Source organism: Carcharodon carcharias, chromosome 5 (assembly GCF_017639515.1).
Source record: "Carcharodon carcharias isolate sCarCar2 chromosome 5, sCarCar2.pri, whole genome shotgun sequence".
Taxonomy (NCBI): Eukaryota; Metazoa; Chordata; class Chondrichthyes; order Lamniformes; family Lamnidae; genus Carcharodon; species Carcharodon carcharias.
Genome location: NC_054471.1, coordinates 159,929,703 through 159,947,712, shown reverse-complemented (window position 1 = coordinate 159,947,712; position 18,010 = coordinate 159,929,703). Strand labels below are relative to the sequence as shown.

Genomic DNA, 18,010 nt, shown 5'->3' with positions numbered 1-18,010 from the left:
GCAAATATTTTTTGTGTCATTGTCATGTTACCGGAGGTCTGGGCAAATAATTTGGAGAATGTAACATCAAATCCCACCATGGCAGTTTGAGATTTCGAATCCATTTATTAGAATCTGGAAATAAAAAGATGGCCTCAGTAAAAGTGACCATGAAGCTGTTGGAATGTTGCAAAATCCCAACTGGCTCACTAACGTCATTTTTGCAAAGGAAACCTGCCCCTTTGCCATGTCCAGATCTATATGTTACATCAATCCCACACTAATGTGATTCACTCCCTACTACTCTCCAAAGGAGCCTAAGAAGCCCAACAGTTATCAAACTACAAGTGAAACTGCCTTCTGAGCTATTCGTGTGTCTCATTCCCCATTGATTTACTGTTATAAAAGCAATATATAAAAGCAAATCCATTGTATTAAAATATCCATTGCCCATGGTTTGTAATACATTAACTGCATGAAATATTTTTTCAAAAATGTGTATTTGTTTTGTGTTTGAGAGCACTAATATTTGGAATATGTGTTCATGTTAATTATCTAATTTTTTTGGTTATGGTAGAATCTGTGGTGAATGATGCCAACAATGACAATAAATCAGGAGCTGCTGATGTATCTGCCAGTCAGCATGTGATGGTTTGCGCCCTGCAGGAACTTGGCAGCCTGGTACAAAGTCTGAGTGCCACTGCCTCTCCTCTTCTCCAGGAACCCTCCATTGGTAAGTGATCCAGCAGATGCTGCAGAAATCCAGACAAGTGCCTTGATGAAAACAGCAGCTTGCATTTCTAAACCGCCCCTAAGGCGGTAAAACATCCAAGGCACTTCACTTCACGATTTCTCAAAGCTCTTTACACCCAGCTCAATACTTCTGAAGTGTAGTCATTGTTGTAATGTTAGAAACAAGGCAGTCAATTTGTGCACAGCTAGTTCCCACAAACAGCAGTGTGACAATGAACAAATAACCTGTTTTAGTGATTTGGATTGAGATATAAATATTGATCAGGAAACCGAGGTGTTACTCCCCTGCTCCTCTTCAAATAGTGCCATGGAATGTTTTACATCCACCACAGAGGACATAGGGAGCTTCGATTTAATAGCTCATTCGAAAGTCAGCATCTCTGCCAGTGCAGCATTCCCTCAGCAAGTTACTGATGTGCCTTGGTTGCCTTGATTATTGTGCTCAAGTCCTGCAGTGGGGTTGAACCCACAACCTCTTGATTCAGAAGCGAGAGTGCCACCCACTGAGTCACCGTTTATACCTTCACAGAAGTGTTATCAGACAAAAACTGCTCACTGAGTCAATGAAGGAGACATTTGGTCAGGTGACCAAAATCTTGGTCAGAGGTAGATTTTAAGGAGCAATTTAAAGAACGTGGGAGAGGTTTAGCCAGGGAATTCCAGAGCTTGTGGACAAGGAAACTAAGGCACGGCTGTCATTGGAGGGGGCAGGGAAATTTAGTGACACATTTTTAAAAATGCCATGGGAAATTGAGGCTAAAGCATAGGGTTGGATAGCTTAAATAGGGCTGGGGGTTTGGGGGGGCGGGAAAGAAGGATTGAGGAGGGCTCTTCCTGTTCTAGATGTGTTGCAGTTTGAATGTCTGCTTTGTAAATAGCACCAAACTGCTGGGCATGGGGAGAAAAAACTGGAATCTCTGAGCTGGCCAGAATCCCACAATTGCTTGACAGGGTTTGTATCAGGGCTGTGGGGGGAGTGACCAGTGGCAAGTGTAGTTAAATGAATAAGTACAGGGTACTGCATATTTAAAGTAAAAAAGAATGAGGTACATATATTCCATCATTGGGATTGAACATGGAATCATACAGCACAGGATAGGGGCATTTGGCCTGTTTGCCCTCTTTGAATGTTCTCTCTGATTTAGGGGAGGCGATGGCATAGTAGTATTGTCGTTAGACTAGTAATCCAGAGACCCAGGGTAATGCTCTGGGGGCTCAAATCCCACCAAGGCAGATGGTGGAATTTGAATTCAATAAAAATCTGGAATTAAAAGTCTAACGATGACCATTGTCAATTGTTGTGAAAACCCACCTGGTTTACTAATGCCCTTTAGGGAAGGAAATCTGTCGTCCTTTCCAGACCCCCAGCAATGTGGTTACTCTTACGTGCCCTCTGAAATGGTCTAGCAAGTCACTCAGTTGTATCACACCATTACAAAGTCACAAAAAAAGAATGAAACTGGACGGACCACCCGGCGTCGACCCAGACACCGGAAACAACAATGGCAATCTCAGCCCTGTCGACCCTGCAAAGTCCTTCTTACTAACATCTGAGGGCTAGTGCCATAATTCAGAGAGCTGTCTCACAGACTAGTCAAGCAACAGCCTGACATGGAATCATATCTTACAGATAATGTCCCAGGCGCCACCATCACCATCCCTGGGTATGTCCTGTCCCACCGGCAGACAGGCCCAGCAGAGGTGGCGGCATAGTGAAATACAGTCAGGAAGGAGTTGCCCTGGGAGCCATCAACATCGGCAGCCTGACATGGTCATCCTCACAGAATAATACCTTATGGATAATGTCCCAGACACCACCATCATCAAGACTGGTTATCCATGAGACACTGTGGGCCATCAGAAGCAGTAGAATTGTACTCGAACACAATCAAACTTCATGGTCCGGTATATCCCCCACTCTACCATTATCATCAAGCCGGGGATCATCCCTGGTTCAATGAAGAGTTCAGGAAGGCATGCCAGGAGCAGCACCAGGCATACCTAAAAATGAGGTGTCAACCTGGCGAAGCTATAACAGAGGACTATTTGCATGCCAAACAGCATAAGCAGTAAGTGATAGACAGGTTTAAGCGATCCCACAACCAATGGATCAGATCTAAACTCTGCAATCCTGCCACATCCAATTGTGAATGGTGGTGGACAATTAAATAACTCACAGGAGGAGAACACTCTAAAATATCCCCAGCCTCAATGATGGAGGAGCGCAGCACAGCAATGCCAAAGATAAGGCTGAAGCATTTGCTAGAACTGCCTCCTCCAGAGGTCCTCAGCATCATAGATGCCAGCCTTCAGCCAATTCGGTTCACTCCACGTCATAACAAGAAACGGCTGGAGGCACTGGATACTGCGAAGGCTGTGGGCCCTGACAATACGCCGGGAGTAGTACTGAAGACTTGTGCTCCAAAACTTGCCGTGCCCCTAGCCACGCTATTCCAGTATAGTTACAACACTGGCATCTACCCAGTAATGTGGAAAATTGCCTAGGAATGTCCTGTACTCAAAAAGCAGGACAAATCCAGCCCGGCCAATTACCGCCCCATCAGTCTACTCTCCATCATCAGTAAAGTAATGGAAGGGGTCATCAACAGTGCTATCAAGCGTCACTTGCTTAGCAATAACCTGCTTGCTGACACTCAGTTTGTGTTCCGCCAGGGCCACTCAGTTCCTGACCTCATTACAGCCTTGGTTCAAACATGGACAAAAGAGCTGAGCTCCTGAGGTGAGGTGAAAGTGACTGCCCTTGACATCAAGGCCGCATTTGACAGAGTATGGCATCAAGGAGCCCGAGCAAAACTGGAGTCAATGGGAATCAGGGAAAATCTCTCCACTGGTTGGAGCCATACCTAGCACAAAGAAAAATGATTGTTGTTGGAGGTCAGTCATTTCGGCTGCAGGATATCACCACATGCGTTCCTCAGGGTAGTGTCCTCTTCAGCTGCTTCAGGAATGACCTTCCATCATAAGGCCAGAAGTGGGGATGTTTGCTGACGATTGCACAATGTTCAACACCATTTGTGACTCCTCAGATACTGAAGCAGCACTTGTCCAAATGCAGCAAGACCTGGACAGTATCCAGGCTTGGGCTGACAAGTGGCAAGAAATAGTCACGCTACACAAGTGTCAGGCAATGACCATCTCCAACAAGGGAGAATCCAACCATCGCCCCTTGATGTTCGATGGCATTACCATCACTGAATCCCCCACTATCAACATCCTGGGGGTTACCATTGACCAGAAACAGAACTGGACTAGCCATATAAATACTGTGGCTACAAGAGCAGGTCAGAGGCTCAGAATCGTGCAACAAGTAACCCACCTCCTGACTCACCAAAGCCTGTCCATCGTCTATAAGGCACACATCAGGGGTGTGATGGAATACTTCCCACTTGCCTGGGTGAGTGCAGCTCCAATAACATTCAAGAAGCTTGACACCATTCAGGACAAAGCAGCCTGCTTTATTGGCACCACACCCACGAGATGTGGGCTTCGTGGCTGGGCCAGCATTTATTGCCCATCCCTAGTTGCCCTTGAGAAGGTGGTGGTGAGCTGCCTTCTTGAACCGTTGTAGTCCATGTGGTGTAGTTACACCCACTGTGCTGTTAGGAAGGGAGTTCCAGGATTTTGACCGAGCAACAGTGAAGGAACGGCGATATATTTCCAAATCAGGATGGTGAGTGACTTCGAGGGGAACTTCCAGGTGGTGGTGTTCCCATCTATCTGCTGCCCTCATCCTTCAAGATGGATTTGGAAGGTGCTGTCGAAGGAGCCTTGATGAATTCCTGCACTTTGTAGATGGTGCACACTGCTGCCACTGTGCATCGGTGGTGGAGGGAGTGAATGTTTGTGGATGTGGTGCCAATCAAGGGGGCTGCTTTGCACTGAATTGTTTCAAGCTTCTTGAGTGTTTTGGGAGCTGCACTCATCCAGGTAAGTGGGGAGTATTCCATCACACTCCTGACTTGTGCCTTGTAGATGGTAGACTTTGGGGAGTCAGGAGGTGAGTTACTCATCACAATTCCTAGCCCCTGACCTATTCTTGTAGCCACAGTATTTATATGGCTAGTCCAGTTCAATTTCTGGTCAATGATAAACCCCCTGCCCCCCCAGGATGTTGATAGTGGGGGATTCAGTGATGGTAATGCCATTGAACATCAAGGAGCGATAGTTGGATTCTCTCTTGTTGGAGATGGTCATTGCCTGACACTTGTGTGGCGCGACTGTTACTTGCCACTTGTCAGCCCAAGCCTGGATATTGTCCAGGTCTTGCTGCATTTGGACATGGACTACTTCAGTATTTGAGGAGTCACAAATGGTGCTGATCATTGTGCAATCATCAGCGAACATCCCCACTTCTGACCTTATGATGGAAGGAAGGTCATTGATGAAGCAGCTGAAGATGGTTGGGCTGAGGACACTACCCTGAGGAATTCCTGCTGTGATGTCCTGGAGCTGAGATGACTGACCTCCAACAACCACAACCATCTTCCTTTGTGCAAGGTATGACTCCAACCAGTGGAGAGTTTTGCCCCTTAGTCCCATTGACTCTAATTTTGCTCTGGCTCCTTGTGCCACACTCTGTCAAATGCGGCCTTGATGTCAAGGGCAGTTACTCTTGCCTCACCTCGTGACTTCAGCTCTTTGGTCCATGTTTGAACCCAGGCTGTAATGAAGCCAGGTGCTGAGTGGCCCTGGTGGAACACAAACTGAGCATCAGTGAGCAGGTTATTGTTAAGTAAGTGCCACTTGATAGCACTACTGATGACCCCTTCCATTACTTTACTGATGATGGAGAATAGACTGATGGGATGGTAATTGGCCAGGTTGGATTTGTCCAGGGATCAAACCTGACAGTAAGCAGACTGATCATCATTGGAAAATGAGTTTCCAATTCGACTGTCTTCATGCGACTGATTTAGGTCCTGTTTCCATTTTCTGTGCTGCGGTAAAAGTGTACCTTGCCACTTGATGAATTGAGGTTATACTGCTGCAGGAGGGGTACATCCCAGCCATGCTTAATTTCCTTGTTCACTGTTAGCTTAGCGCAAGAATTTGATCAGAATATAGGTAAAAAATATTACAGAGCAAATATTGAGAGGTTGCACAGAAAATCACAAAGATTGATGCTCTGGTTTTAGAAAAGATGTGCTGAGAACATTTTACCATAAATTCTTAAACTCAAGACAATTTTTTTTCCTTGAACAGGTCTTCTGGAGACGGTGACTTCTGTCTTGCTCCATCCTAGTATGGCAGCCAGGCTGGGAGCAGCCTGGTGCATGCGCTGTATAGCTGTGGCATTGCCTTACCAGCTGACTCCACTGATGGACAGCTGTGCAGAACGTATCAACAGTCTCAAGACATCACCAGAAGCTGTCACCGGGTACAGCTTCGCAATGGCAGCATTGCTGGGCAGTGTGCACCAGTGCCCCCTCGGAATTCCTCATGCCAAAGGAAAGGTAAGTGTAAAATGATTTGCTTTTAAACAGAGCCTTTCATGACCTTGGGGTGTCCCAAAGCATTTTACAGTCAATGCAGTGCCATCACTGTTGTAATATAGGAAATGCAGAAGCCAATTAGCGCACAGCAAGCTCTCGCAAAACAATTAGACAATGACAGATAATCTATTGTAATAATGTTAGTTGAGGGATAAATATTGGTAAGGGACCAGAGTGAACTCTCCTCTTAAAAATAGTGCTGTGGTATCCTTTACGTCTACCTGAGAGGGCAAACAAGGCCTCAGATTATTAGAAAGTTGGCACCTCCCACATTGCAGCACTCCCTCACTACTGCACTGGGTGTGTCAGTCTGGATTGATGTGCTCAAGTCTTGGGTGTGGGACTTGAACCTATGACTTTCTGGCACAAAGGCTTGAGTGCCACCCACTGAGTCCCAAATTATGCACCAGGCATAAGGGTGGTGCACTGGGTTAGACACTGGCTTTTTACCGCTGAGATCAGAGCTCAAATCCCACCCAGACTAATGTAAGGAAAGACTAATCTGACAGCTTGCTCTGATATGAAATGAGTCTTGGGCTTTCTTAATCCAGTCCTTTGAGAGCATTGGCTTTACAGTTTAGAATTACCTCAGATTTAGCAAGGATTGATTCTTCCCCTTGGACAAGCCTAAGGGTAGCTAATTGAGAAATATCCCATTGGCGCAGCAGGTTGGGATAAGGCTGAGGAATATTGTTGGGGCAGTGTAGAGGGAGCCTTACTCTGCATCTGTTTGAGCTTTACCTGTTTATCCTAGTTTGTTGCCGGCTGTATTAACTTTTCAATCATCGAATCATGCAGGGCAGAAGGTGGATATTTGGCCCATCTTGCCTGTGCCAACTCTTTGAAAAAGCTATTCAATTAGTTCCCCTCACCCTGCTCTTCCCCATCAAACTGCAGATTTCATTTTTCAAGCATATATTTAATTCCCCTTTGAAATTTATTATTATATCTGCTTCCAATACCCTTTCAGGCATCAGATTCCAGATCTCAACAACTTGTTGCATTAAATAAAAATTCTCCTTATCTCACCTCTGGCTCTTTTTCCCATTATCTTAAATCTTTATCCTTTGGTTCTTGACCCATCTGCCACTGGGAAACAGTTTCTATTTACTCTAACAAAACTAGTCATGATTTTAGTCACCTCTCTTAACCTTCTCTACTTAAAGGAGAATGATCCCATCTTCTCTAGTCTCTCCATACAGCTGAAGACCCTGTTCCCTGGTAACATTCTAGTAAGTGTCCCCTGATGTAAACTAGATTTAGTTTCTGCATTGTGAGTTCATTTGCTCCATTCTCTTTCTCTGTAGATGGTGGTGAGTATTGCGGAGGACCTGTTGCGCACGGCTTCTCAGAACAGCCGCCTGTCACTGCAACGCACACAGGCTGGGTGGCTTCTCCTGGGAGCACTGATGAGCCTAGGTATGTATATGGAGGATGCTGACCCTGAGGGCTGGTGCAGCCTTTCACAGTATTAAAATTCTCAGTTGATGACCTTTATTTGAAGAACTTTACTTTCTTTTGCTCTTTTCTGAGAGATGGTGGTGTTGGCAGTGAGTAATCCCAGGTGAAGCATAGCACAGCTGCCGCTTTAATTTCCCTCACCTCTGCCCCGGCGGTGATTGACTCTACCCGGTGGTGCAGCGGCTCAGCCCTAATCTCAGTAGAACACCCAACTACAATGTCTTAATGACTGCCAACAATGGCTGAACTAGTGGGACAATAGGAAGTGGGCTGAGTATGGCCAACTCCATTTCAAGGAGGATTCTTGTATTCAGCAGACTGGCCCTGGAGATAAATAGCTAAATGGCCAATGTCTTAGTGCCAGCACCACTCATTCTCCCTGGAAAGAGTGGCGGGGCAGGTTAAACGCCCACCGACAATTGCTGGGTGAGCTACTTTGGACAAGATAACTTAGCCCAAGTGTAGCTGCATCCAGAACATTGGTTTTAAAACACAAGTACCTTCTCATGAAGGTTTAAGACTGATGAGGTACAGGCCAATGTGACATTACCTCCGTTACCCACTATACCAAATCTGCCAGCAGCCCAGACAACCTCCCCCCTCACTTCATTGCATCAAAGTGGAATGCAAAGTTCTGAACTCAGCTCACAATTGTAATCATTGCATGTATGACAGAAACTGACTTAGACCTCAAATGCTATTTCACAGCCATAGTATTGTACTCCAGGAAGTTCTCAAGTGGTAAGTAGATTTCACTATTTCAAGGCATAGCTCTTTGGCTGTGCCTGTCACAGGTTAGCTGACTATCCAGGAATTTTGAATGTCCTTGGTGAGGGGGTAAGGGATGAAATTTGACTCTGGTGGTTATTTGGCAGGAGCCACAAAGGTTGTTAGCCACCTCCTCCATGAACTTAAACGGCTTGAAGTCCATGATTGGGCACGTTGGAAACTTCTATTGGTGGTGTGCTGAATGGTAAACTAAGGTGGAAATGTTAACCTTCTCTCCCAGGTCCTTCAGTTGTTCGCTATCATCTTCCCAAGATGCTGCTGCTGTGGCGCAATGTGTTTCCACGTTCCCTAAAAGAGCTGGAAGCGGAGAAGGCTCGAGGGGACTCCTTTACATGGCAAGTGACCCTGGAGGGCCGAGCGGGTGCATTGTGCGGTAAGGACCAATTGAATGGTTATCTACAAATGTTATAACTCTTCTGCAGTAAAGATCATGTTAATGAAAAGAGCTGAGCAATTTCCCAGTTTGCATCCACTTGTACTTTCTCCATCTGAATTATGGACAGGAGGAATTTCAAACGCTGCCCTAAGTTTCTTTTGTGCCTGGCTTCCAGTAAGAAAGAAAAGCTTACATTTACATAGCACCTTTCACATCTCTGAAAGTGCTTTACAACCAATGAAGTACTTTTTTTGGAGTGTAGTCACTGCTGCCTGTAACACGGAACCAATAGACATGTAGCAAGATCCCATAAACAACAATATGATGAAGGACCAGTTAACATTTTTAATGACATTGTTTGTGACATCCCTGCTGATCAACAATTAACCAATGGATTGTCAGTGTAGCTCGTGTCCATTCCTAGAGTGGGGCTTAAACCTGCCACATACTTTGAATAGCAGCCCTTTTGGCACAACTGGTCAATGTAGTGCTTATAAGCCATCTCCCATTTTAATTAACTCTTTGCATCCTTGCCCCCAAAGCCTTTGATTCAGTTTTCTCTCATGCCTGCATCAAGCCTCCCCTTAAGTACTTCAATGCTTTCTGCTTCAGCCACTCCATATGGCAACGAGTTCCATATTCTCACCATTCTCTGTGGAAAAGTCGACAAAGGAAGAGACCTGAAGAGTAGGTTTTGAACTTGGTTTTTGGATTGTGTTGTTAGCCAACCATAGTGCAGGCACTGCAGGTACTCTCCCTGCTCCTGGGTTAGATTCCCATTCCTGATTGCTATCCATCTGAGGGATGACCACTTGGACATGGGAAATCCTGAGGGATGCCAGCACTAAGCTGCACAAGACTTTAATGCCTTTAGTGGTGATGGGGAGGTTGATATGGGGAAAATTGTTCAAGCAAACCAGCAAAATTTTTTAAAAACTGCCTCTTACTGTTTCCATTCAGCTATGAGGAGTTTCGTGGCTCACTGTCCTGAACTTCTCACCGAAGATGTGATTCGTAGACTAATGACCCCCATTGAATGTGCCATGCTGATGTTGTCTCAGTGAGTATCTCGCAGCAAGTTCGCCCTACATCTGAGATTAACTCCACCACGTAAGAGTATGGAAGCAAATATATTTCATAATTAAACCAAACTACAACTAATATTTATGTAATATATTTGATGTAGCAATACTTTTGAACATTCTTCATGCATATGTAATTAAACTAATGGATAGGAGACCCAGCAGGAGTGTATTGGAGCATGGGGTCCCAGCAGGAGAGTATTGGAGGGTGGGAGATCAGGTCAGCAGATTATTGGAGGATGGGAGATCCAGTCAGGAGAGTATTGGAGGATGGGAGATCCAGTCAGGAGAGTATTGGAGGATGGGAGATCCAGTCAGGAGAGTATTGGAGGATGGGAGATCCAGTCAGGAGAGTATTGGAGGATGGGAGATCCGGTCAGCAGAGTATTGGAACAGTGATGTTTGGAAGTGGCACATTCAATAGTTTTGTTGCAAGACGAGCTGAGTAGATGTTGAGGTGGCAGGCCATTCATGTTGGGGGCAGAGATATGGGAGTTGTGATGGGAGCAACAACCCGGAGGTGAAATCGACAACCTTTGTGATGGATAGGATACAGGGTCACTAATTTAGCTTGAATTAAACAAGACACGGGGGAGAATTTTCTGATGACAGGGTTTCCCACTCTGCCAGAGGAGGTTGGCACTCAGGGCTGCTCTGCAGCGAATTAACATTCCAAGGAATGTTAATTAGTTGGAGGGGCGACTTCCACCCCTCATTCAGACGTAAGTCCTACCTCAGAGAGCTGCTGGTTAATCTGATTGGCTAGCAGGCCAGTGATCCCAGCAGTGTCATCAAGAGTGGTGGCCACTAATGGGACTGCAGGAAGCTTCCAGAGTCAAAGTACCAGAGCGCCAGAATGCAGAAGTCTGGGATTTCATGGCAGGGAACGGAAGCCCAGGGGCGGTGGGGGTGAGGACAGCGAAGGGACCAGCCGGGGCCCCAGACCTTGGGGGAAGAGTAGTGCCCTATCTCGAGAGGAGTTCTGTAATGGAGGCGCACCCTACCTGCCCAAGGCCTGAACAGAATAATCTGCCAGTCATCCCCCACTGACTGTGAACAGCGTCCCCACCCCTGCGTCAAAATTGAGGCCAGGGTGGGAAGCGGCTCTTAAATGGCCACTAATTGCGAAGGTGGCTTGAAGATCACCTGGGGAATTTTATGGTCTTCCCCACATGCAAACCCGACCGCAGGGTCTGTAATAATCTATCCATTGAGATTGCGTGTACACAGTTTGGAATTCATGGCAGGGGCCACCAAGGGTAAAAGACGATGACCTTGCCACACAGCCTGGAGCCCAGATAGACAGGTCACAGCTGTGTTTACCGAAGATCATCATTGTTTTCCACACTATGCCTTTAGTGTAGTAGTTTACAACCCAGCACTAGATATGTTCGAAGATCATCATGTGGAAAAAAGGTTGACATCTGCATCTCCTTCTAAAAACCCGAAGAATGTCTAAAAATTAAACCTGCATGACAACACTCAAGAAGCAAATCCCCCCCTTGTAACCACAAATAATTTATTCACCAGCATCCCATCAGTCATAAAGGCCTATGGAGCTCAGTTGAAGGCGAGTGCAGCAATGGTGCGTTTGCGTCTCTATGACATCCTGGCTCTTCTGCCTCCAAAAACCTATGAAGGTAAATAAAGTGCAATTTCTTCCCTTTAGAGGTAGAATGTTATTGCAAATGTGTTTCGTTGAAGTTGCCATCTTTAAGAATTAAGAAAATTATTTACATAGAGCCTAGAGAAACAGTCCATTCTGCCCAACAGGTCCATGCTGGCACTTGTGCCCCATACGATCTTCCTACCACTGCTCTCTGTCTGATTTTAGTAACATAACCTTCTTTTCCTTTCTCCCTCATGTGCTTATCTAGCTTCCCCTTAAATACACATATGCTATTTGCTTTGGTCTCTTCATGTGCTCTTTTCACCACTGAGTAAAGAAATTTCTTCTGAATTCTTTATTGTATTTATTAATGACAAACTTATATTTATGGCCCTTAATGTGGAAATATCATCTTTATTTCTACACTAATCTAACCCCTTCATAATTTCCTGATAGGCTCTGGTATAATTCGAGCATATCTTTTTTGTACCTTCACCAGTACCACTATATTCTCTTCATAATATGGGGACAGAATTATGCAGAGTAGCAAATTATCTAATTTCCCATCATACATTTTGCAGCATATGGGTATGCTAAGTTACCTGTTGATGATTAATTTTAACATTCTGCAAGTTAATGGGTTAATGGCTCCCCACTTAGCTTTTATCCACTTTTTGTGTGCGGTTGTTGAAAGCTGGCCATCTGTATCTGCAGAGATATTGCTATTCTTGTGCAAGTACTGAATAATGTCTCTAAATGTTCAGTTTCCTTTAAAATGCTGCTCATGCTAGGCACTTACTACTGCTGAATCGGCAGACTTTGACTGTGACAGTGCTGCGATAGAGGTTACATAGAAAAGACCGTTGTAGAATTTGCCTATTATTTTGCCTATATGACCAAATTGAATAATGTCAACATTTCCGTCACTATCTTGTGAAAACATCGAGATGTCCAAGATAATCGTTAGCTACTCAATTGCTATTCTTTCCTAACAGGAAGCTTCAACGCTCTGCTTCGAGAACTGGTTGCTGAATTTACATTGACTGACAATTCTGCCAATACAACTACTTCCCTATTGCGGTCGCTCTGCCACTATGATGACAGTGTTCTCCTCGGTTCCTGGCTACAAGAAACGGACCATAAGTCAATTGAGGATCAAGTGAGTAGTGAAAGGCCCTATGTTCTCAATAACCTGTTTTGTGCTTTCCTTCATTGACTGAACCAGTTGAGCTCACAAACATTGAGACTTTCCAGGAGGGCACTTAATTAATGGCAAAGATTGCAGGCATTTGTTTGCTGGGGGAGAACACTGTGGGTTTTCACAATGAACTTCAAGAGTAGTTAGATATAAAAAGAAAGAACTTGCAATTCCTTTTATGACCTTAAGATGTCCCAAAGCACCTTGCAACCAATGCAGTATTATTTTCCAAGTGCAGTCACTTTTGTAATGTAAATTGTGGTAGCCAATTTTCACACTCAGCAAGATCCCACAAATAGCAACGTGACAATGAACCAGATAATCTGTTTCAGGGATATTGATTGAGGGATAAATATAGGTTCGAATCCAGTATCGGCTATTTGGCAAATGCGGCCATGTTGGAAGGCCAAGTTCTTCCCCACAGAGAGAAAGTTAAAATGGATTGTGGGGTTACCTCTCGGCAATTTCCCCCCTCTCCTTTTGGCCAGATCAAGAGAGACCTTTCAGTCAGGGATCTATACGTAAGGAACAGAGGAAAACCGAAAAGAGGGAAGAGGTTACAAGGCTTTCAGCTCAGATTGACCCAGGAGTCAGGAATTTCTCCAGAACTATCAGCTCTCATACATTTTCCAGGGCTCTGCTTTCTGGTTAATGACAGGAAAAGCTGGAATGCTGAGAGTTGTATGCAGTGACCTCCGATACACTGGGGTGGTGCACGGCTTCCTGACGGGAATGGAAGCTCGTAAAACCCTTGTGATACCAAAGTAAACACCAATCTTACAGTAATTAAGTTGCTGATGTACCAAGAGGAGCTTAATTACTGTTGCTTTAATCTTAAATTATTGGGAAGGGTGTGCACACATATTTGCCAACTTTAATCAAAAGAAAACTAATTCTGCTTTACCTTGTTGCCCTTCTCCCTCATTCTCTTCATGTTCAATGTTTTAAACTTTAGATTTACTTTTCTCTGTCTAATCTACCATCTCTTCATAATCATTCAGTGAAAGAGCTGTATTTTATTAGCACCTTGCCATATTCTTCAGACTTCCAAACATGCTTTACCTTGATTGTTTACCTCTGAAGAGCAGCCCCTGTTACATAGGTAACATGGCAACAAACTTTCACGATGTGAGCTCTCAAACAGCAATTGAGGTGAATGACTCACCTGTTCTTTGCTAGTATTACTTAAGAGCATAAGGTTGGGTAAGGCACTAGAACTTCCTGCTCCCCCTCTTTCCCATCCACCTGAGAGAGCAGATGGGACATCATCCAAATGGCAACACCTCTCACAGTGCAATACCCCCTCAGTACTGCATTGGGAGTGTTGGCATAGATTAAGAACCAGCAATATAACTCCAGTATGAAGTTGACACTTCAGTTATGTTTTCTTTTTATCTCTTTTGGCTCCTACAATCTGTTTGGAGATGGGAACAAATTTATTTTAAAATACTTTATTTCAGTCAACTGAAAGTCTGCAAGGAAAAGTTGGTCCTTATTACAGATGTGACCCGACCATTTTTTTTTACACTTCCTACAAATGAGCAGTAATTGGAGTTCTGCTCATAAATAAACTGTGGTAGCCCTCAGGACTCAACAGAGTAAACTGTGTAAGAAGTAGCATCTTTCAGATGAGTCATTAAACTGAAGTTCCACCTCTCCCCTCAGCATGCAAAATCCCACAAAACTATTTTGAAGAACAACAACAACCTGTATTTATATAGTGCCTTTAATATCATAAAACATCTCAAGTTGCTTTACAGGAGCATTATGGAACAAAACTAAACGATAAATCACACAAGGAGATATTAGGACAGGTGACCAAAGAATTGGTCAAAGAGGCAAGTTTTCATGAACTCCTTAAGGAGGATAGATAGGAAGAGATATTAGGACTGGAGAGATATTGGGAGGAAATTCCACAGCTTAGGGCCTAGGCAGATGAAGGCACAGCTTCCAGTTTCCTGGCCAATATTTATACCTGAAGCAGCATCACTAAAACAGATGATCTGGTAATTTATCACATCACAGCATATGGGATTTTGCTGTGTGCAAATTGGCTGCCACATTTCCAACATTAAAACAGTAACTATACTTCGTGGTTCATTGGCTATAAAGTATTCCTGAGATTGTGAAAGGTGCTATTAAATATAAGTGTTTTTGTTTTAAACTCAACTGCATTTCTGAAACCGCTGGGAAAAAGACCCACCTGTTCCACTCATGCCAAAAAAAATACACAATACTCACTCCAGTCTGCAATGCTTGGGACCAAGTCACTCTTGGATTTCAGAACTTTCTGGATTGTAGAATGATATTAGAATGCCCAACCACAATTATATGAACCGGAAAACACCATAGATATTTAAAACCTAAAAGAGTGATAAAACATTATAAAGCAGTAATAAAAATTGTTTTACTTATCCAAGTTCCTTATCTAGTTTCTTTATAATTTACACCTTTTCTGATATTGTAAGTGGAACATGCTTATGTTTCACTACTTTTCTTGGATGCCATGGGTGAGACATTAAAAAAATTAAACTTATACCCTAAGAATGCTTCGGCCTGCTCAAAAGCACTGCTGCAAAAGGCGAGGATGGGGAGGGAGAGAAAGAGAGAGATAGCGAGGGAGAAAGAGAGAGATAGCGAGGGAGAAAGAGAGAGATAGCGAGGGAGAAAGCCTGCTTTGGATGTAATGTTAGACTGAGGCCCTGTTTACCCCCTCAGATGGGTGTGAAAGATCCCATAGCACTATTTCAATGACCAGGAGGAGAGTTCTTCCTCGTATCCTGTCCAATATTTATCCCTCAACCAGCATTGCTAAAACAGATTATCTGGTTCATTATCACGTTACTGTTTGTGGGACCTTGCTTTGTGTAAATTAGCTGTTGCATTTCTTAACATTGCAACAGTGACCATGCTTCAGAAACACTCCATTGGCTTTGGAATGTCCATGTGGTCATGAAAGATGCTATCGAAGTACAAATCTTTCTTTGTCTTACAACCTGCACAGTGCAAGAAGCCTTTAGAAAAATAGTTTGCCTAATCTATTCATGCAAGCTGCATTTCCTACTTTTGTGGGGCCTCCAAGGGACCAATCTTTTTTGAAGTTGCTACTGTGTCTAAGCACAGAAGTAAATGGAAAACCACCTGGGCTGTCTCATGCCATTGAAACACCCAGCAAGATTAGCATTTATAAAAGCAACAGACTGCAGAGCTTTCCTTCCTTGGTTCAGGTAAGGAGCTTGTTACTCATGCTTCTATTTCCACCTGCTCGCAACCCCAACTTCTGACCTCTTTGTCACATAAATATCTTCAATTTCCTTTTGCTTTCTCATCTGTCTCCTGTGGTCTTGTGATAATAGCACTTCTTTCATTTAACCATCACCATCAAAAACTTTACTGGTCAGCCCTGTTTCTCCTTTCTTATACATATGTGCACCTTTGCTACCACCGCATTCCTTTTGTCCTTTTCATTTTTAAATGTTGTTACTTGTAGTGGCTCCCTGTTCTGCTGAGGAGTCCACGCCTGAAACATCCACTTATCCATTCTCTCTGGAGCTGTTGCATGACCTGCTCTGATGTTGACAGTATTTTCAGCTTTTTTGCTTCAGGTGCACTTTCAGCATCAGCCTGAGACTGCTCAAATAGTGCCTCCTCCCAGCTACCCCACCTCTGTTTATTGGTGCGAGTGCAGAAGGCGATTGCCACACTTGAATAGATAAAGAGTTGACACACACACACAGTCTTCTGCAGATTAACACACCTACTGAAACATCATTGGTAAAATAAGTTTTATTGAGTCTAAAGTCTGCGTCTGAACAAAAAAACCTAGGAACTTCAAAAAGAGGCTACTATACATAGTAAGTCATGAAGAGCTTTTGATTAATGTCTTTGATTGAAGTAGTTCGAGGGAACATAATAGAATTAGAAGTAAACTGCTTAAGATAAATATTTCTTTGTGGGTATGTGAAATACAGTTTCCCAGGTAATAATTAATGTGGAATAAATTGAGTTGTTTAAAAAGAGCATAGGAACAGGAGGAAGCCATTCAGCCCCTTGACCCTGTTTCGCCATTCAGTTATATCATGACTGATATGTGTCTTAACTTTATCTACTAACCTTGGTTCTATAACCTTTAATAACTTACCCAGCAAAAAAATCTATCACATTCAGTTTTGAAATTTTCAATTGACCTGCAGCCCCAACAGCTATTAGGAGAGAGAAAGTTCTAGATTTCCACTGCCCTTTGTGCAGAGAAGTGTTTTTTATGATTATTGCCTGAATGGCACAAGAGAAGCCAGAGCTGCTTCAAGCCCCCAGAATCATAAGACATCTGAGCATCTTTCCTCATCTCATTGCAGCACAGTTCAGACTTCATATACAGTATCTTATGTGGATATATCCGAAATGTCAAAACAACCAAAGTTTTGCCATGATCCTAGCCCCAAGCAACAACTTATATTGGAGTTAATTGTAATATCACTGGAAAATCTTAATATGATCAGGCATATTTTGACTGTACTGTTTATTGCATTCCTTTCTAACTCATTGCAGACAAGCCAAGGGTGACAACTCATTGTGATGCTTTGCGTGCTGAGTCCTGTTCATTTCTTTTGCCTGAACCCTCACTGCTGCCAGCTAATCTGCGCCATGTGAGCATGACTTGTGTCTGATCTGAGTGAGGGCTGTAATGTGAACATGACTTCTCCTAGCTGATTGTGGTTAGCTTCATCATCACAGCGAGCCTATGAGATAGGGTATGGTAGTGGTGTGGTTATGTTGCTGGACTAGTAATCCAGACATTTTGAGCTCAGATCCCAACATGGCAGTTTGAGAATTTGAATTCGGTTTCAAAGATGTGTCAGTGACAGTGACCATGAAGCTGTCAGATTGTCGTAGAAACTCAGCTGGTTCGCTAATGTCCCTTTAGAGAAGGATATCTACCATCTTTACCATGATCTGGCCTATGTGTGACTTCAATCTCACCACGACATGGTTGGCTCTTAAATGTCCTCTGAAGCGGCCTAGGAAGCCAATCAGTTGTCCAAGCTGCTACAGAAAATATGAGGGAAGAATACAAGAATATGTGCAGCAGAACTGAGGATTCTGAGAATGATTCCAACCTTGGATGACACAAGGAGAATAGGAAGACTGAGGAGTAGTGATCGGTTGAGGTAGATTAGGAGGCAATAAGTACACAAAAGAAATGAAAGGTGGCTTGACTGAGAGGGTTGAAGCAGAGTAAAGTTATTGAAA

General features: G+C 43.8%; 1 protein-coding gene across 1 annotated transcript in view; it reads left to right on the top strand.

The window, feature by feature from the left end:
* The window catches only part of heatr5b (HEAT repeat containing 5B), a 102,314-nt gene that overhangs the window by 29,077 nt on the left and 55,227 nt on the right, over positions 1 to 18,010 (top strand). Inside the window, exons 9-15 of the mRNA XM_041187765.1 lie at positions 557 to 712; positions 5,956 to 6,206; positions 7,553 to 7,664; positions 8,716 to 8,868; positions 9,832 to 9,931; positions 11,484 to 11,593; positions 12,558 to 12,721. Of these exons, the coding sequence (XP_041043699.1) occupies positions 557 to 712; positions 5,956 to 6,206; positions 7,553 to 7,664; positions 8,716 to 8,868; positions 9,832 to 9,931; positions 11,484 to 11,593; positions 12,558 to 12,721 (1,046 nt within the window). The remainder of the gene's footprint in view (positions 1 to 556; positions 713 to 5,955; positions 6,207 to 7,552; positions 7,665 to 8,715; positions 8,869 to 9,831; positions 9,932 to 11,483; positions 11,594 to 12,557; positions 12,722 to 18,010) is intronic.